At 49.5% G+C, this 20414-nt stretch overlaps 1 protein-coding gene across 4 annotated transcripts in view; it reads right to left on the bottom strand.

The window, feature by feature from the left end:
• The window catches only part of SLC39A10 (solute carrier family 39 member 10), a 77440-nt gene that overhangs the window by 4303 nt on the left and 52723 nt on the right, over positions 1-20414 (bottom strand). For 2 of the 4 annotated variants that reach the window (XM_077829800.1, XM_077829801.1), the window contains one exon: positions 3854-4044. The exons of 1 other annotated variant lie outside the window; for it this stretch is intronic. In XM_077829800.1, the coding sequence (XP_077685926.1) occupies positions 3854-4044 (191 nt within the window). Of the gene's footprint in view, positions 1-455; positions 1420-3853; positions 4045-20414 lie in introns of those variants that run through there. One more of the 4 variants, XM_077829802.1, reaches the window with a different exon arrangement.

The following is a 20414-nucleotide window of genomic DNA, read 5'->3' as shown; positions in this document are numbered from 1 at the left end:
TGGAAGCTCTGAAATTAAATGGGACACTTTCTAGCACAACCACAATATGTACAAACAGAAATAATTTTTTAATAATGCAATTTCAAATCCCTACACAAGAAGAGCATGAGGAAAAATAAATGTAATTCTTTCCTTCATCCAAGGAACTCCTTACCTCAAGAAGAGACTTTCACACATAATGCAGGAGAAAAATACAATAAAGGAATTGTCTTCTAGTTAGAAGACTTAAGTAATCCACAGAGAAATCAAGCTTGCTGATCTGGAATTCTGATTTATAAATTCTTTATGATGGTAGGCACTGCTTTTCTGTGTATTGGTTATTCTTAATATCTGAATACACTACAAGTATCAGGAAAGAATGTGACATGTTGTCAAGCCTGTGGCTTCTAACCGGACATGCATATACAACACTCTGCTCGTAGCAGTAAACAGCACAAGGCATCCGGTGACTTTAAAAAGCGTTGAGACCTTAAATCTATTAAAAAAAAAATACTTTTTGGACCAATACGTTCATTAATTAGTTCTGCAGTAGGCTAGACAGCCGAGCAAACAGCTATCAATATGTCATACTATGGCGTTCTTACAGGATATCCTAGGTCATGAAGCATAATGAAGAGAGTCCCAGTCTTACACTGTGAAAGATCGCAAACTTCCTATTCATGTTAGCAGACAAGATTTGTTGAAGAAATGAATTTACATTACGAGTGAGTTCTGTTCACAAAGTAATACAAAAACCTAATCAGAGAATTGTGTGGGAACTGCTACTGCCAATTCTCTCTTCCACATCTGCACTATCTGGAAGAAGCATCCATAATTCAAGTTTTGTAATCAACTTCTACAAAGAGACAACACTGGTATTCCACATCCATAACCACTTTCAAGGCTACTCATTCTCCAAACTATATTCTAGCATTTCGTTTAAAATATAGGAAAAATGCAACGCTGTGTGGCCGTAGAAGATAAATACATTCCTCGTTCATGAGCACAAATAAATGGGAGTTGAGTTCTTGGAAGAGAAGACATTATTTTCTATATATTCACAGTTCTGTCACATATCCCTGCTCCCTCCCACTCCCCCAAACAACTGTAGAAACGAACAGCAGGTTCAAGACCCTTTTAGAGTATGTCTACATTGCAGCTGGTGTGCAAGAGGACAACCTGTGTGATTTTTCACACACTACTTCTACCAGAACGTTTTGGCCACTCCTCTGAGTAGATCCTGGCCTGTCTTGCACTCTAGATGTGATGGAGCAGACAGCACTACAGCCTCATCAGGGGAAGATGAAGTGGCAGCTGGAGAAAGTTCAGAAGGGTGGTGATGTTTCTCAGGGCTCTGAAGTTGTGGTGGTGGAGCAGGAAACTCCTGAGGTTACTGACGCGGTTGAACTCTCAGACTCAACAAGGGAGCAGAATCTTACCCTGGAGTGGATAGAGGAGATGGGTCTTCTAAAGTGAGGAAGGCCCTAGGAGCCCAGGAATGAGGGCTACAGACATGTTGTCTACAAAACGTGTGTGTGTGTGTGTACACACCAGGTGAAACCCCAGTGCTTATAATGTCTATGCCTGTTTTGATTGTGCATGCACCCTTGGACTCCCTGTCAGAGAACAGACTCTCCCAGCTCTTGTTTGAGACTGATGGAGAATGAATAGTCCTGCTGTAGAAGTGGAGCAGACCTCGTAGGAGTCCCTAAGATTTGTTTAGGGATCTCCCTCACTGGTGCTGTACGTACAAATCTGTGCCAACAGCCTGCCAGAGCTTGATATTCTAACTGCTGAAGATAGTAAAGGACACTCGGGAAATTCAGACACCACCAAATCCCTCAGTACCACAAAGCTCAGTGTTGATTCAGCCACTACTGATGAAAATAAATTAGAAATCTTCAGGACTGGAGTAGACAGTGTCAATGACTATGACACTGATGAAGCTGGTACTGATACAGAAAGCACTGCTGCTGAACTCCTTAAAAACAATACTGCAGCACCGGTGTAGGTGACTGCTATGGGCTGTTCTTACATTGGTACCGACATGGGTACTAGGGTGCCATGGGAAACCATATTCATATTCAGGCTTTGAGCAACCCTTAAGACAAGGCTATCTCTGCCCTTTTCTCTTAGAAGGTCCTACTCAGTCATCTATTCTTATGCTCTTTGGAAGAGCAATGAGGAGGCCCCACCCACAGTCAGACAAGGATTCGGGAACAGAAACCTCTGTGGACTGAGATGAAGAGGCTGGAGCCTGGGAACTGGTAGTGGCTGGGGCAGTCTTAGAAGAGGACTGCTCAGATCTGAGTCAGTCTTGTGTATTGGATCAGAAGCAGGTCTTAGATTTGTCCAGAGAAACAGTTTACGTGAGCATCTCTTACTCTGAGTTTGTTTTGAAAATGAACCACAAATAGACCATTTGGTTAGTGAAGTGCCCTCACCTAAACAAAATGAACATTTTGAGTGGCCAGCATTAAAAGATATATAGCCATCTTGCATAAGGGACAATACTTAAAACAGGGGGATTTTTGTTCAACCATAAAGGATGAAGACCTGGTACCAGGTAACAAAGACAAAAAAATCGTGCGGGGGGGGAGAGACTGACTAACAAATTAGCTTAATAACCAAAAACCACAAAACCATCAAAATACGGCATTAAAACTAGCCTACAGTCAGCTCTAGCTAGAAGTTGAGCAAACTCACTGTGCTGGTGCTCTAGAGTAAAGGACACTAACAGCAGTTCCATTTTTCAGCCATGTGCAATAATAAAGATCTGAGGGATGGTTGTCCTTGCTCCACCCTTTTGTGCTCTTAGGTGCGAGGGCACTTAGCGTGCAGGCATGGGCCAAAAGACTCCACACCAAAAGTGGAACACACATCAATCATCACTGAAGTTAAGATTTTATCACAGTTATTTTAAGTAAAAGTCAGGGACAGGTCGCATTAGAAAAATTTTTATGGAAGCTGGTGGCCTGTCCCTGACTTTTACTAAAAATAAGGGAGGCTCATGACAGGGGATGACTGAAGCCCGAGGGGTGTATGTGAGAGAATGAGCCCTGAGGCGTGGTGGGAAGGGGAGAAAGCCTGTGCAGCTGAGGGCTGCCCCCACCAGCTGACAGCTCAGGCCCCACTGCCCTAGGATGAAGCAGAAAATGTCACGGAGGTCCATGGAATCTATGACTTCCGTGACATAACCTTAGCCTTAATCATCACTCAAGAAGCAACATTTGTTAAATTTGACATTCGTCACGAATTAACCTGATAGCCATATTTACCAACAACCTTTTCTAAACATCCAAACGGATATGTTTGGGACCAAATGTATGCATCTGATGAAGTGAGCTGTAGCTCATGAAAGCTTATGCTCAAATAAATTTGTTAGTCTCTAAGGTGCCACAAGTACTCCTTTTCTTTTTGCAAATACAGCCTAACACGGCTGCCACTCTGAAACCAGTTTTAGGATTGATCTCCACTTAAAATCAATCATGGACTGCCTTAGAGTATCCAAACACATCCTCACAAAGCAGCAAAAATCAAAGGATAGCCTAGAAGGGTGACTTTGTCACTGGGAGAGCAGCAAGTGGTATTAAAGAAGTTTTTATATCTTAACATGCAACCCTGAGAGTGAATGGATTTGGTCAGATGAAAACCCAAACAAGTGGGACATTGCAAAACACTGGAGCTTTTCCCCACGAATTTACTATACTATACTTTTTAAGAGATGGCAAGGTATGAATGGCTGTCTAGAGAGTTGCCTGTAGGTGGTTTGCTTTATTTTGTGCAACACAAAAAAAATAAGTTACACTGTGGGTTATTTAAAGTCACAGATTTCATACATGCAGAATAAGGCAATACAAAATGATAATCTTACCATATCTACCAATGCAACATAAAGGAACATGCCCGCGGTGATTGCAAAGATCCATAAAGTGATATTATTGGCATACTGTCCAACAGCTGTGCCTATCAGCATCCCTACGTAAGCCATCATAGCAGACAGGAGGTTGTACACAATGGCTTGCTTTACTGTCATACCTGCTTTAAGCAGCACGGCAAAATCACCTGAAATTGAGACAGAATAATGAAAGTTTTTAATTGTCATAATCTCACAAGAGACTGAATAGATGCATTTGCCCTCAGTTATATTATCTAATCTAGCTAAGGAACTACTCAAGTGTCTATCATTGTGGCAAACATACTGGAGGCTTTTTTTTTTAGGGGAGAAGGGGCAACAGTGTATGACTATATAGCCTACAATACGTACCACTTCCTGGATTAAAATCTGATTTCAAAGGCAATCATGACTCATACTAGCTGATATGGGGCATTAACAGAGCTCTGAAAGGATCCCAAGCCAGCCCTCCCAGTTAGAGTGCAGTTGTGAAGTCCGTCAGGTTTGTGTGTACAAAAGCAGTGACGTTCAGAGAGCGGGGTGCTGGCTTTTTAATAAAAGAAATGCAGGTTCATTCTTGACCAGTCCCTCAAGACTTATTAGCGTCGCTCTCATCTTCACAGATTCTACTTCGCATGTGCGGAAGGACGATAAACGGGCATTAGTGCCAGGAGGAAGCTACAGCATATGAAGTTGGAAAATGTACCACCGGGGAAGGGAAGAGAGTGATGGTCAAACAGATTTTCAGGAGAAGGCTAGATTACACAAATCCACACTGATTTATACATTACTGGCTTGAAATGTGTTACATTAACCTTGTATCCTACTGTGATGTCAGTATTAAGTATTTGCTACACTATAATTATCTCCAACACTAATATAGGTGTAGAGAGGTGGGGTTCGCACCTCCTTTTGTTGCTTTATTTTTAAGCTAGGTTTAGTAGAAATCACCTGTGTCTAAAGATACAGGACAACAGAATTCTCGGACTTAATTTCTATTTCAACAGTTCTGTTTCCGTCAAACATATTATTTGTGAATTCTGGGGTGAAAAGTGACACTGATGCACCCCATGAGAACAGAAGACTTCATGTCCGATGTAATTCAATTTTTGGGATTATTCACAGTGACCTAAAACTGAAAGTAAGTAGCAAACATCTCCCACTGACAATTTAATCAGAGTTTACAGTCTGATGAAAACAAAAAAAATGTTTACCTGTCTCTCATAAAAGACAATTACCTGTTCCGTAACTGGTGTTCTTCGAGATGTGTTGCTCATGTCTATTCCACAGAAGGTGTTGCGTGTTTGCCACGTGCACTGGTGCCGGAGGTTTTCCCCTTAGCAGTATCCGTACGGGGGGAGCACCGCTGTGACCCCTGGAGTGGCGCCTCTATATCGCGTTATAAGGGGAGCTGCGCACTCCCCCCACCCTCGGTTCCTTCTTGCCGGACAACTCCGACAGAGGGGAAGGAGGGCAGGATGTGGAATAGACATGAGCAACACATCTCGAAGAACACCAGTTAAGGAACAGGTAACTGTCCTTTCTTCTTTGAGTGATTGCTCATGTGTATTCCACAGTAGGTGACTCCAAGCTATATCTGTTGAAGGTGGGTAGGAGTTCACGAGTTGCCAGGATGCAGTACTGCCCTGCTGAACCCGGCGTCATCTCTAGCTTGGGAGACGATCGCATAATGCGAAGTAAACATGTGAACTGAGGACCAAGTGGCAACCTTACAGATGTCTTGGATTGGGATATGGGCTACATCGGCAGCCGACGAGACCTGAGCCTTCGTTAAGTGCGCCCTGACGATCGGTGGCGGGGGAACCCCTGCCAGATCATAGCACGTGTGTATGCACGAGGTGATCCAGCAAGAAAGGCTCTAGGTGGAAACTGATTGCCCCTTCACATGCTCGGCTGAGGCAACAAAAAGTTGCGAGGATTTCCGGAACGGCTTGGTCCGATCCAGATAGAAGGTCAGTGCCCTATGCACACCGAGCGTGTGAAGGCGGCGTTCCCCGTTGGAGAAATGGGACTTAGGACAGAGGACGGGAAGAAAGATGTCCTGTTCCATATGGAAGGTGGAGACCACCTTCGGGAGAAATGCCGCATGTGGGTGAAGCTGGACTTTATCCCTATGGAAACCGTAGATGGGGGCTCCGAGGTCCAGGCCCTGAGATCCGAGACACATTGGGCCAACGTGATTGCTACAAGGAAGGCTACCTTCCACGAGAGGTGAGACCAGGAACACGTGGCCAGTGGTTCAAAAGGAGGTCCTGTGAGGCGGGACACCACCAGGTTTAGGTCCCATTACGGTACGGGGGATCTAGCACATGGGAATGAGCGGTCAAGGCCTCTCAGGAAGCGGGCAGTCATAGTATGGGAGAAGACTGAGTGCCCTTGCACTGGCGGGTGGAAGGCCGATATGACCGCCAAGTCTACCCTGACAGAGGCGGGTGCCAGTCTTTGGGTCCTAAGGGACAGGAGGTAGTTGAGGATAAGCTGGAGCAGTGCGGACGATGGGGAGACTCCCCGCCCCTCCGCCCACCTGGAAAATCTGGACCACTTCGCCAGGTACATCCGGCGTGTGGATGGCTTCCTACTCTCCATGAGGACCCGCCTGACTTCTTCTAAACACCTCCTCATCTAGCCACTGAGCAGCCACGCGGTCAGGTAGAAGAGCGGCCAGACTGAGATGGAGGAAGTGGCCCCCGTCCTGGGAGAGGAGGTCCGGGTGAAATGGCAACCTCCTCGGAGGGGCCGCCAACAGGTCCAGGAGGGTTCCATACCAGTGTTGGCGGGCCCACGCTGGGGCGATAAGGATGATACGTTCTTTGTCTGTTTTTACTTTTTGCAGGACTTTGCTGATGAGGCGAAATGGTGGGAAAGCATAGAAAGACTGGCCTGACCACTGCAGGAGGAAGGCATCTGAGATTGCGCCCCTCCCCAAGCCTCCCCAGAGCAGAACCAGGGGGCAACGCCGGCTCTGGTGGATTGCGAACAGGTCTACATGGGGAACTCCCCACTCTCCGAAGAGCTGGTGAGTGACCTCTGAGTGGAGTGATCATTCGTACTAGGGGAAGAAAAACCTGCTGAGGCGATCGGCTTGTGTATTGTGGACACCTGGTAGGTGGAAAGCCCTCAAGGAGATATCGTGGGCTATACAGAACTCCCATAGGCTCAGCGCTTCCCAGCAGAGGGCCGAGGAACATGTCCTGCCTTGCCTGTTGATGTAGTACATCGTGGTGATGTTGTCCGTAAGGACTGACCACCTTGCCACAAAGGTGCGTGTTGAAAGCAACACACGCCAACCGTATCGCACTGAGCTCCCTGACATTAATATAGAGAGACAGGTCCGAGATTGACCACATCCCCTGGGTTTGCACGTTCCCTGTGCGAGCTCCCCAGCCCAAGTCTGACACATCAGACACCAGGTCTAATGATGGGGTCACTTTCCAGAAAGGAACCCCTTGCAGAATGTTGCTTGGGTAAGACCACCGTTGTAGGGAGGCAACTACCAGGATGGTACTGTGAGAACCTTGTCCAGCCCGTCCAGGGCCTGGGAGAACTTGGAGGCTAGCTAGAGCTGGAGAGGCCTCATTTGGAGCCTGGCATGGCGGACCACATACGTGCATGCCGCCATGTGCCCCAGGATCTGAAGGCATGCTCTTACCTCGGTGACGGCCTTTCCGGTGACAACGGCGATGAAATCTTTGAGGGTCTCAAACCTGCTCAGCGGGAGAGAGGCTGTGGCCCTTATGGAGTCCAACAGAGCCCCTATGAACTCTATGTGCTGCACCGGAACTAATGCTGATTTGGTCTCGCTCACCACGAGGCTGAGATCAGCGCATGTGGACAGGAGCAGTTCCACATGCGCCCTTATCTGGGACCGAGAGTTGCCCTTGAGAAGCCAATCATGCAGGTATGGAAAGATCTGTACCCCCTACCGTCTGAGGTAGGCTGCTACCACCGCCATGCACTTCGTGAAAACCCTGGATGCTGTGGATAGGCCAAATGGGAGGACCATAAACTGGTAGTGGTCTAGTACCGCCAAGAAATGGAAGAAGCGCCTGTGCCCCTCAAAAATATAGATGTGGAAATACATGTCCTGAAGGTCCAGGGCCGCGTACCAAACCCCTGGGTCCACGGAGGGGATAACAGAGGCGAGGGACACCATGCGGAACTTGGAGCGGACCATAAACCGGTTGAGATCCCGCAGGTCCAGGATGGACCTGAGACCCCCTTTCACCTTTGGGATCAGGAAATATCGGGAGTAGAAGCCCCTGCCCTGGAATTCTACTGGTACCCGCCCCCAGGTGCAGTAGTCGCTCCATCTCCTGCCCTAGGGTCCACAGGACCTACCAGGGATTGGGGGTGGTAGGGCAGGGGTGAACTGAACTGCAACGTGTAGCCCTTGGAAATGGTGTTGAGGACCCATTGGTCCGATGTTATGCGGGACCACGCCACCTGAAAGGCAGACGATCGGTTACAGAACATAAACTTTATTAATAGGGGTTTTTCCCTGGCAACTGCCCAGGTGCCCCCCTGCAAATAGTCAAAACTGCCTCTTTCCCTAAGAAGGCCTGGGCTGTGAGGCAAAGCAGAACTGTCGCTAAGGCCGGCTCTTTTGGTCTCTCCGACTCTTGTACGGGGGCTCGTATCTGCTCCCTGCAAGTTGAGCTGACGTTTGCAGTTTGGTCTTGTCCTTAGCCGTAGGGATGTAGAGGCCCAAGGTCTGCAAAGTGATACGGGAGTCCTTCATCCTGTGCAGCCTGATGTCCGTCTGCTCTGCGAACAGGGCTTTCCCGTCGAACAGCAGGTCCTGCATGAGGGACTGGGCTGCTGCCAATAGCCCGGACAGGAGGAGCCATGACACCCTGTGCATAGAGATTGTGGAACCCATCGAGCGAGCTGCTGTATCGGCCGCGTCCGATGCTGCATGAAGGGCTGCTTTAGCCGCCGTCGTCCCCTCGTTCACTAGAGCCTTAAAGTCCTTTCTGTACCGCTCCGGGAGGAGTGGTTCAAACTTTGGCTTGGACTCCCATAGGTTAAAGTCATATCGGCTCAGCAAGGCCTGATGATTAGCCACCCTGAGCTGGAATCTTGAAGAGGAATAAAATTTTCTACCAAAATTTCCTCCTGGCGTCTTTATTCTTGGGGGTGGGTGCGGGCTTGCCCTGTCGCTTTGGTGGTTCACCAATTCCACCACCAGAGTTAGGTGCCAGGTGAGAATAGAGGTACTCGTGGTTCTTGGCTGGCACGAAGTACTTCCTCTCAGCCTTCCTGGAAATCAGGGCCAAAGAGGCGGGAATTTGCCACAAGGTGTTGGAGATGTTGGTTGCTCCTTGGTAGAGGAGTAGAGCCAGGTGGCCCAGAGCCGAGGAAGACAGTACATTAAGGAGGGAGTCGGATGGGCCCTCCATCTCCTCGACCTGCAGCTGGCAGCTGCACAGCATCTGCTTTAGCAGGTCTTGATGCACCTTGAAATCTTCCTGCGGGGCAGAGGGTGGCGGTGCTGTTATGGTATCATCCAGTGCCAGAGAGGAGGCCGGCACAGAGCCGTGGGCCTCGGCCGAGATAGAGAGGCCAATGAAGCCTCGGATGCCCCAGCCACCAAGCGGGTTCCCTTCTGGGAGGGCATCGGCAGCCACGATGCCCATTGGCACCACTGCCCCTGCCACGGGGCCCCTTGCCACTGTCCATGTTGAGGGCCCGGTGGCGCTACCTGGTCCGGCCCAGTGATGGACGGCTGGGTGCCAAGGCTGAGGACACCACCAAGCGCACGATCCTGTAGAAGCGTTAGGAATAACGGTGCCTGTGACACCGTCTTCTGTGGGACCAGGACCTCGACGTCAAGGACCGGTACCCACCAGAAGTGCTGCTCTGATACTCGCTTTGGCGCCTGGAGCTACGGTGCCCTGGTGCCAATGAAGCGCGAGGAGAGTCCTGTGTGCGACGTCTGGCAGAGCAAGAACTTAATCGTGCCGAGACCGGCTACGGTAACTGCGTTGCGAGGAGCAGCGTCTCCGGTGCCTGTCTCAGTGCTACCACGCAGCGTGGAGGGACCCTCAGACTCCTGCCCGGACGGCGTCGAACTGGGTAGCCTGGCTGGCGTCGATGGTGGTGGATGCGAGCTGCGAGTTGACTGGACACCGCGTGTCGAACAGGGCAGGGAGTGGTCCTTGGAGCAGGAGCTGTGCTGCGCCGGGGAGGTCTGACCAGCCTCTGGCAGCTGTTTGCCTCGGGACCGAAGGCCCATCAGTGGCGGAGCCCCGTGTACTGGCAAGCTCAGAATGTCTCGTGAGGCCTGTAGAGCCTCCGGCGTCGGTGGCTTCCTGACCGCAAGAGATGTGCGTGCTGGCACTGCCAGGCTACTCCACTCAGCACGAGTTGGAGGTTTTGGGCCCGGGGGGGAGGGGAGGCGGGATGACGACGACAAAGGGCTGCCCAACGCAGGACCAGTCTCTCCCCTTTCCTTCTCTCGGCGCCACTGCGAGGTGGAGCCCTTCCCCTGCTTCTTGGAGGGGGAGGAGTGCCGGCTGGTGGAGGGGCTTTTGCTGTGCCCTGATGACACAGTGCCGGGCACCGAGTCCGCTTGGCGTGCTGGAGTTGGGGCCAGCACCGATTCCATGAGGAGAGTGCGAAGCCTGATGTCTCTCTCCTTCTTAGTTCGTGGCTTGAAGGACCTGCAGATCTTGCAGTGTTCACTCACGTGAGTTTCGCCCAAGCAGCGGAAACACTCAGCATGCGGATCACTCCTTGGCATGGAACGGTGACAGGAGTTGCAAGACTTGAAGCCTTGGGCATGGGGCTGCCCCGAGCCCACTTTAACAACTGAAAACTACTTTCTACGAGCTACTAACACTAGCTAAAAGTACCACTGAGATCAACTGGAAAGGCTGCACCAGAGCTGGAGCAAGAAGTTCTGACTCACCTTCACTGGCGGCAAGAAGGAACTGAGAGTGGGGGGAGTGCACAGCTCCCCTTATAGCGCGATATAGAGGCGCCACTCCAGGGGTCGCAGCAATGCTCCCCCCGTACGGGTACTGCTAAGGGAAAAACTTCCGGCACCGGTGCACGCAGCGAGCACGCAACACCTACTGTGGCATACACATGAGCAATCACTCGAAGAACTGTTGTTCTTCAGGATGCTTTGCTCATGTCCGTTCCATTTTAGGTGTGCGTGCACCCACATGCACGGTCTTTAGAGATTTTTGCCTTAGTGGTATCCATAGGGTCAGCAATGGAGCCCCCTTGAGTGCCACGCTCATGTGCCAGTATATCAGGTGCTGCTGACCCTACACCCTCTCATTTCCCTCTTGCCGGCAATTCCAACAGAGTGGTAGGAGGGCAGGTAACGGAATGGACATGAGCAACACACCTCGAAGAACAACAGTTATGAGAGGTAGGTAATGGTTGTTTCTTCTTCGACTGCCTCCTCATGTCGATTCCATTCTACGTGACTCACAAGCAGTGTCCACGGAGGTGGACTCGGTGTTTACGGTCTTCCAGCTTACGGCACTGCCCTGCTGAAGTCAGCACCGTCCTGGGCCTGCTGGGTAGGCATATAATGGGGGTGTAAACGTGTGAACCAATGACCAGGTAGCAGCTTTACAGATCTCTTGGATCAGCACCTGAGCCAAGAAGGCTGCTGATGACATTTGTGCTCTAGTCGAGTGCGCTTTGACTATCGCCAACAGAGGCACAATCGCCAGCTCATAGCAGTATTGTATGCAGGCCGTGATCCAGGATGAAATCCTTTCAGCAGACACTGGGCGACCTTCCATCCTGTCTGCCACCGCAATGAACAGCTGCGCTGATTTACAGAATGGCCGCGTCCTGTCGATATAGAAGCCCAATGCCTTCCGGATGTCCAGGGCATGTAACCTGTGCTCCTCTTCGGATTTATGAGACTTTGGAAAGAAGACTGGTAAGAAAATGTCCTGGCCGGTATGAAACTGGGAAACTACCTTGGGCAGGAACGCCAGGTGCAGCTGTAACTGGACCTTATCCTTTGCAGAACACCATATAGGGTGGTTCTGACATAAGTGCCCTGATCTGAGACACTCTGTGGGTGGACATAACCGCCACCAGGAATGCTACATTTCAGGAGAGGAGGAGAAGAGACCAGGAAGCCAGAGGTTTGAAGGGAGGCCCCATGAGCCTCCACAGCATGAGATTCAAATCCCAGGGAAGAACAGGATCCCGGGCGTGAGGATAAAGACGCTCCAGACCTTTCAAGAACTGGGCCATCACGTTGTGAGCAAAGACCAACCTGCCTTGGAACAGAGGGTGGAAAGTCTAAATAGCAGCTAGGTGGATCCTAAACGATGACAGGGATAAGCTCTGAAGTTTGAGGTGCAGAAGATAATCCAGGATCACCTGCAGCAAGGTCTGTGTGGCCAGGACGCATTGATCCGAAGCCCAGAATGTGAATCTTTTCCACTTTGCACGGTAAGTCGCTTTGGTGGATGGCTTTCTGCTACCCAGCAAGACCTGTTGCACCCAGATCGAACATTCCCACTCTTCCGCATTCAGCCATGCGGCAGCCATGCTGTCAAGTGCAATGCCTCCAGGTTTGGGTGCAGGAGATAGCTGTGGTCCTGGGACAGCAGGTCGGGCCAGGGAGGGAGTTGCAGCAGCGTGGCTACCAAAAAGTGCAGCAGTGTACCAAATCAGTGCTGGCGAGGCCATTCAGGGGCTAACACGATAACCTTTGCCTTGTCCTGTTTAATCTTCACGAGGACTCCCTGGATCAATGGCACCAGCGGGAAGGTGTACATCAGGGCTTCTGACCATGGAAGCAGGAAAGCATCTGACAGGGAACTCCTGTCCATCCCCCAGAGCTAACAGAATACGTGGCATTTCCTGTTCTGGTGAGATGCGAACAAGTCCACCTGGGGAGTCCCCCACTTTCAGAAGATCATACTGGCTGCCTCCAGATGGAGCGACCATTCGCGGTGAGACGAGACAGTCCTGCTGAGGCGATCTGCTAGCACAGCGTTTCTCAAACTGGGTTCCGCGGACCCCTGGGGGTTCCCAAGGTACTCCTTGGGGTCCGCGGGCCCCACTGATCAAACTTCTTCCCCCTCTCCCAGTGCTAAAAGTCCGGCAGTGCAGTGGGACTAAGGCTCCCTGCATGCCCTGGCTCTGTGCTGCTCCCAGAAGTAGCCAGCATGTAGCTGTGGCCACTGGGGAAGTGTGTGTGGGGGGAGGGCAGGGAGTCTCCGCACGCTGCCCCCTGCTCTGAGTGCTGATTCTGTAGCTCCCACTGGCAGGGAACTGCGGCCAATGGGAGTTGCAGGGGCTGTGCCTGTGGGCAGGGACAGTGCGCAAAGACACCCTGCCCCCCCCACATAGGAGCTGCATCCAAAGTGCCAGACGCTTTCAGGAGCTGCTCAAGGAAAGCGCAGCCCTACTGGAGCCCGCACCCCTCACTCCCTCCCACACCCCAACCCCCTGCCCCAGCCCAGAGCCTGCACCCCACACTGTATCCCAACCCCCTTCCCCAGGCGAGAGCATGCACCCCCACTCCCTCCTGCACCCCAACCCCCTGCCCCAACCCAGAGCCTGCACCCTGCACTCCATCCCGCACCCAAACTCCCTCCCAGATCCCACACCTCCTCCTTCACCCCAACCCCCCGACCGAGCCTGGTAAAAGCAAGTGAAGGTGGAGGAGACGAGTGACAGAGGGAGGGGGGAATGGAGTGAGTGGGGGTGGGAAGAAGTGGGGCAAAGGTGGAATGGGGGCGGGGTCCCTGAAAATTTTAAAATCAAAATGAGGGTCCTTGGGTTGCTAAAGTTTGAGAACTGCTGTGCTAGCATATTCTTGGTCCCACGCAGGTGCATGGCTACCAGATGAATGGCATGCCACACACAGAAGTCCCCAAGGCTGAGAGCTTCTTGGCAAAGGGCTGACGACCTGGCTCTGCCATGTTTGTTGATGCAATACATCGTGGTGGTATTCTCAGTAAGGACCTGCACTATCTGGCCCCTCAGGTGGGGCAAGAACAGCCCGTAGCTCCCTGAAATTGATGTGAAGGGCCAGATCGTGCTACAGCCAGCAGCCTTAAGCGCTGAGCTAACCAAGGCGGGCTCCCCAGCCCAGGTCCGAAGCATCAGAGACCAGGGTCTGCGACAAGGCAGTGGCCATGAAGAGAACTGACCACGTACGTGCCCAGCTACCGCAGGCATGTGTGAGCTGTTGTGAGTTGGTGGTTCTTCACATGGGAGATCAGGTCTGACATGGTCGGAAGAAGCACCTCTGGAGGAAAGGCTCTGGCTCGCGTGGAGCTGAGAACTGCCCAAATGAACTCTGTGTTGGACTGGCCTTAAGGTGGATTTTTTTCTCATTTATCAACAGGCCCTGGTCGCAGCAGATGGAATGCACCAGATCGAGGTTTCTCTGCATTTGTTCCTGAGACCTGCCCTTGATGAGCCAATTGTTGAGATACGGGAAGACCTGGACCCCCCGACGTCTGAGGTAAGCGGCCACTGGTGCCATACATTTCGTGAAGACCTTGGAGCCGATAAGAGCCCAAAGGGGAAAGCCGTAAATTGGGAAGGGCGTTTGCCCACTAAAAAACAGAAGAAATGTCTGTGACCTTGGAATACAGAAATATGGAAATAGGCACCTTTCAAGTCGAGGGCAGTGTACCAGCCTCCCGGATCCAGGGAGAGGATAATGGAGGCCAGGGAGACCATGTGAAATTTCAACTTTTTGAGAGACGTGTTGAGGTGTCACAGGTCCAAAATGGGTCTGATGGCCTCTTTTGTTTTCAGGATTAGGAAATAATGGGAGCAGAATCCTTTCCCTGTCATGTCCCAAGTGTCCTCCTCCACCACCCTCACGGGCGGGAGGTTCTCAACCTCTTGGCTGACGAGTTGCTCGTGAGAAGTGTCCCTGAAAATGGATGGGAAGGAGGGAAGGGTGGAAAGGAGGGGCAGCCGGGTGCAACCTTGCGACGCTGTGTCCAGTACCCAACGGTTTGAGGTGACTCGGGACCAGGCCAAGCAGAAGGGACAAAGACGGTTGAGGAAAGAGTGGGGTGGATCCTGGGAGGTGACTGGGGTGTTGCTCTCAACCGCACCCTGAAAATGAGTGCTTCCGGCCCCTGGGGGTTTTTGTTGGGCCGGGATGTGCAGGTGAGCTGGAGGAAGGGTGACAGCAGCTGAAACTAATGACTCTGTCCCTTCTCCTTGCAGACCCTCTGCCAAGGCCTAGGTGGCAGCCGGAACTGCTTTCTCGCAGGCTGAGGTGTATGCATGACCAGAGAGCGAAAGGTGGCCCTGGTGCCTTTTAGCCCATGAAGCATCACATCCGTCTGGTCCGAAAAGAGACCACTCCCTTTGCCCCCTGGATGGAGGCTGGCATTTCTTGGAAGAGTCCGGACGTCTTAAGCGAGGTACCGCTCCTCATGACCACCGCCGATGTGACCACCCTGGCTGCCGGGTCCACTGTGTCCCATGCCATCTGGAGGGAGCACCTGGCAGCCGCAGTGCCCTCCTCGACCAGGGTGCCACATTCTTGGGGCAAACCCTGAGGGAGGCACTCCTTGAATTTATGGATGGAGTTCCATAAGTTAAAATTTTATCAGCCCAAGAGGGCCTGATTGTTTGACACATGGAACTGCAAACTGGCCGTTGAATAAATTTTTCTTCCAAACAGGTCCAACCGTTTGGCCTCTTTATTTTTGGGGGTCCAGCTGGTATGCCCGTTTGTCTCTTTCATTGGCCACAGAAACCACCGGCGAGCCTGGGGGAGGGCCGGTGTAAAGACAATCAAACCCTTTGGCTGGGACAAAATATTTCTTTCCAGACCGTTTTGAGGGGGGAAGGGATGGACGACAGAGTTGCCAGAGGGCCTTGGCAATCTTAAGGACACCACCGTGAAAGTTAGTGTGACATGATATAAAGCTTTGAATGCAGCTGTGTGGAACCCTTAAGGTATAACTAAGTCTTCAGCGTTTTAGTCTGTAGAAAATAGATCTTTAGCTAACAGAACAGTTCTCACCTAGATTTTACATAGAACATCCAAAATTCCAACTTGCATTTCCCCCCTCTAAATTAGGCCTCATTTCTTCCAAAATGCCTTAAAAATCACCAACTTATCATTTGACTGCAATGTGAAATTGAATGACTGAATGCTGATGTGACCCAACCAAAGAGTGACAGATGCTATACAAGTTTCCCTATATAGCTCTTCCAGAATTCCACCATACCATGCCTCCCCTAAGCATAACAAATGCAGAGCTGAAATGTGGATTACTGTTATTTTAATGTTCCTTTCCATATGTGACTCATCTTGTATTTCAAGAGTTGAACTCTTGCCAGAAGTGTGGCACTTAAGCCACTTAGCTCCCTCTCCAATTACTTTTACAGCTAAAAAAAAAAAATCTTTATTTTCTCTGTTTCATGTCTGCTTTTATAAGCTTCTTCAGGATGCTGAACACATGATGATGCTAAAAATTCTCATCTACTCAGAGCATGTCAGTCATGCTGACTTCTATACATTGTTATTAAAATTACTTTATCTCCTAAGTGCATCTTGATGTAACAAACTGTGGTAGGATTATGTATTTCCCTGATTTAAAAGAAGATTTTATGTTGCATAACACTGAAGTTTCTACAAGAAGCCTAGTAGAGAGAGCACTAAACTTGGACTCAGGAGATCTAGGTTTTCTTCCCAGCTGTGGCACTGGTCTGCTGTGCCTAGGGAAAGTCACTTTCCTTTCCTGTGTTTCAGTTTTGCCATATGTAAAATAGGGAAAAAACTGGCCTCTTCTGTAAAGCTTTGAGATCTGCTGATGAAAAGCACTATATAACTGCTAGGTATTATTATGATTCTTCATTTGGATCAAACAATCTTTTGGCTTTAAAGAAATAGGAGACTGATAGAATCAGTATTTAGTTCATCTGATGGAAGGTTTTATACTACGATGTACATGCAGTTTTGGATACAGTAAGATAGTTTCAAAGAAGAAAAGGAGTACTTGTGGCACCTTAGAGACTCACCAATTTATTTGAGCATACGCTTTCGTGAGCTACAGCTCACTTCATCGGATGCATACTGTGGAAAGTACAGAAGATCTTTTTATACACACAAAGCATGAAAAAATACCTCCCCCCACCCCACTCTCCTGCTGGTAATATCTATCATATCTATTATAAAAAGATCTTCTACACTTTCCACAGTATGCATCCGATGAAGTGAGCTGTAGCTCACAAAAACTTATGCTCAAATAAATTGGTTAGTCTCTAAGGTGCCACAAGTACTCCTTTTCTTTTTGCGAATACAGACTAACACGGCTGTTACTCTGAAACCCATAGTTTCAAAGCAGATTGATCTACCGACTACTTTCCTGCTACCGTGCTCAGTGAATTGTTGTGTTTTCAGCACAAGTCTCATCCATGCCTCTAGAACATCTTGTTTTTCCAAGAGACAGATTCACAGCTAATCTGTTAATTCCATGAATTTTTCCCCCAGATTAAATATTTTACCCACTCGGAAACAGATTTCTACCAGTAGCTATCACATCTCAAATGCTTATGAACACAGTAGTCCTATCTGCTTTTGCATTTCTAGCCACTGACTTATTGTTGAGTGGTAACAGAGCTATCAATCAGGATTGGGACCTCATTGTTTTATGTGTTGTACAAATAGGCAACACACACAGTCCCCGTCTGAAAGCATTTACAAGCCACACAGACAAGTGACAGACAAAGTGCAGTGGGGCAGGGATTCAAAATATATATCTAAACACAAACACACAATATTTTAACATTATTTATAATAGGGAAAGTAAGTCTGACTGTCCTCATCTGCCTGAAGTTCTTTTTAGTTGACTGATTTCTTATGCACATTATGGCAGAGATTAGGGTAACCCAAACAGTAGTTGAAGAGTGAGATATGATGCCCGGTATTTACATCATACTTTCCAAAACTGCATTAAAGTATAATCCTTCTCCGCACTTGCATCAGCATCTTTTTGCCATTTACTTTAATAAAAGGACAATCAGGCCCAGAATGAGGATTCTGGAGATTAAGAACATTTGTCAGAAGAAGTGTTGTGGCATATTCAAAGTTTATTACTCTGATTTTTGAAAGTTAAATTCAGTTTTGTTTTCTTAATAATGCAAATTCAAATAAATTATCAGTTTCAGCACTGTTTAGCATTCAAGTGCTTTTTCAGCAGTAAGCACTATTTCAAAAATTAGAGGACAAGACAAAATGTTCTTACGAATGTGACCACTCCAGATTTTCATAAATTTGCAGAACACTGGAAACTAAAATATCCTGAAGTGTTCTGATTGGTGTGTTTTATTAATCACTTACTCTGGGACTAACTTCACTGATAACGATTCTCAGGTGCAAGATTACCAAATCATGCTAGGAAAAAAAAACAGTTACTCACCTTCTCATAACTGTTGTTCTTCGAGATGTGTTGTTCACGTCCATGCCAATCAAGTGAGAGCGTGCGCCGTGTGCACGATTGTCGGAAAGTTTTTCCTTAACAGCACCCGTTAGGTCAGCCGCGGAGCCCCCTGGAGTGGCGCCTTTATGGCGCTCAATATATGACCGTGCCGACCTGACCCCCGCTTCAGTTCCTTCTTGCCAGCTACTCCGACAGAAGGGAAGGGGGGTGGGTATTGGAATGGGCGTGAACAACACATCTCGAAGAACAACAGTTATGAGAAGGTGAGTAACCGTTTATTCTTCGAGTGCTTGTTCACATGAATTCCAATCAGGTGACTTCCAAGCTCTACCATGGAGGTGGGGTCGGAGTCAAGGAACCACTGATTGGAGCACCACTCATGATGGGTGACAGCGTTGTAAGAGGTGAAAGTATGCACCGATGACCAAATAGCAGCTCTGCACTTCTGTACCGGGACTTGGGCCAGAAATGCTGCTGAAGAAGCTTGAGCTCTTGTGGAGTGTGCCATAACAGGCAGAGCTGGGACCTTGGCCCAGCTCAGAGTATGTGCGGATACAGTCTGCGATCCAAGACAAATACGCTGAGAAGAGATCGTGAGTCCTTTCTCCGATCTGCAACTGCCACGAATAGTTGGTTTGATTTTCTGAACGGTTTAGTAAGCTCAATGTAGAATGCCAAAACCCTCAGAATGTCCAGTGAACTAAGCTATTTTTCCCAGGCACTGATGTGAGGCTTGGGATAAAAAACGAGCAGGAAGATATCTTGGATGGTATGAAAATGAGACACCACCTTGGGAAGAAAAGCTGGGTGAGCTGAGTTGCACCTTGTTCTTGTGGAAGACTGTGTAAAGTGGATCAGAAGTTAGTGCCTTCAGCTCAGACACCCTTTTAGCTGATGTGATAGCAACCAGGAAGGCCACCTTCCAGGACAAACAGAGCAAAGAGCAAGTTGCCAATGGCTCAAAGTGGGGCCCCATGAGCCTGCTGTGACGGGGCAAGGCCAGATGGCTATAGAAAAGTAGTGGGAGATAGATATATTAGCTCCAGGCTAAACAAATCCCTGGTACCAGGTTAAGTGAAATGGAAGCTGCTCCAGGTCAATTAAGACACCTGGGGCCAATTAAGAACTTTGCACCTTTGCCCCCTGATTAATCACTGAGACTGGGAGACAGAGACTGTGCAAGGAAGGATAACTTCTCCTCACCTCCCACGCTGGCTTACGATGAAAAATGGCTCAGTAGACTGTGACCATTGTCTCTAGAGAAAGAAGGGTTACGTGGAGGGTCACAGTGAGCCTCTGAGGCTAGCGAAATCTGCCAGGACACGTGGGACCCATGGAGGCAAGGACAGAGCTTTGTCACAATGGATAATACCAGGTTAAGGTCTCACACGGGTACTGGCTGACGAACATGTGGGTATAACCTTTTCAGCCCCTTCAAGAAACGCCCCACCATGGGATTTGCGAATATGGAATGGATGGATGGCCACGAGGTGTACTTTAATAGAGGATGGTGCAAGGCCTTGTTGTTTCAGGTGTAGGAGGTACTCTAAGATGAGCGGACATGATGCCTGTAAGGGAGGTGCATGATACTCCTCACACCAGCAGGTGAACTTTTTCCACTTAGCTAAATAAGCGACTCTGCTGGTGGATGGTTTCCTGCTGCTCGTCCGAGAAGGACGTTCCTGACAGGACTCCAGCACAGGAGCTCCGTTGGATTTAACCATGAAGCTTCCAGGCCGTGAGATGGAGGGACTGAAGGTCTGGGTGCTGAAGGCAACCGTGGTCCTGTGTGATTAGATTGGGGCAAAGTGGTAGAGAGATTGGGTCGTCCACTGACAGCACCAAAAGCGTGGTGTACCAAGCTGGAGCAAGGAGGATTACCCTCACCTGGTCTCTGCAGATCTGGAGCAGTTCCCTGTGCACAAAAGGGACTGGCGGGAAGACATGCATAAGGTGGTCTCCCCAGGGTAGTAGAAACGTGTCTGAGGAGGAGCCCGGTCTGTGGTTCTGAAAGGAGCAGAACATTGGGCATTTCCTGTTGTTCCTGGTGGCAAACAGGTTGACCTGGGGAAATCCCCACCTTTGGAAGATGGAGTGTATGACATCCG

The sequence above is a fragment of the Eretmochelys imbricata genome, chromosome 11, assembly GCF_965152235.1.
Source record: "Eretmochelys imbricata isolate rEreImb1 chromosome 11, rEreImb1.hap1, whole genome shotgun sequence".
In the NCBI taxonomy this organism is placed as follows: domain Eukaryota; kingdom Metazoa; phylum Chordata; order Testudines; family Cheloniidae; genus Eretmochelys; species Eretmochelys imbricata.
The sequence above is the reverse complement of the archived record's forward strand: the minus strand, read 5'-3'. Positions and strand labels throughout refer to the sequence as shown.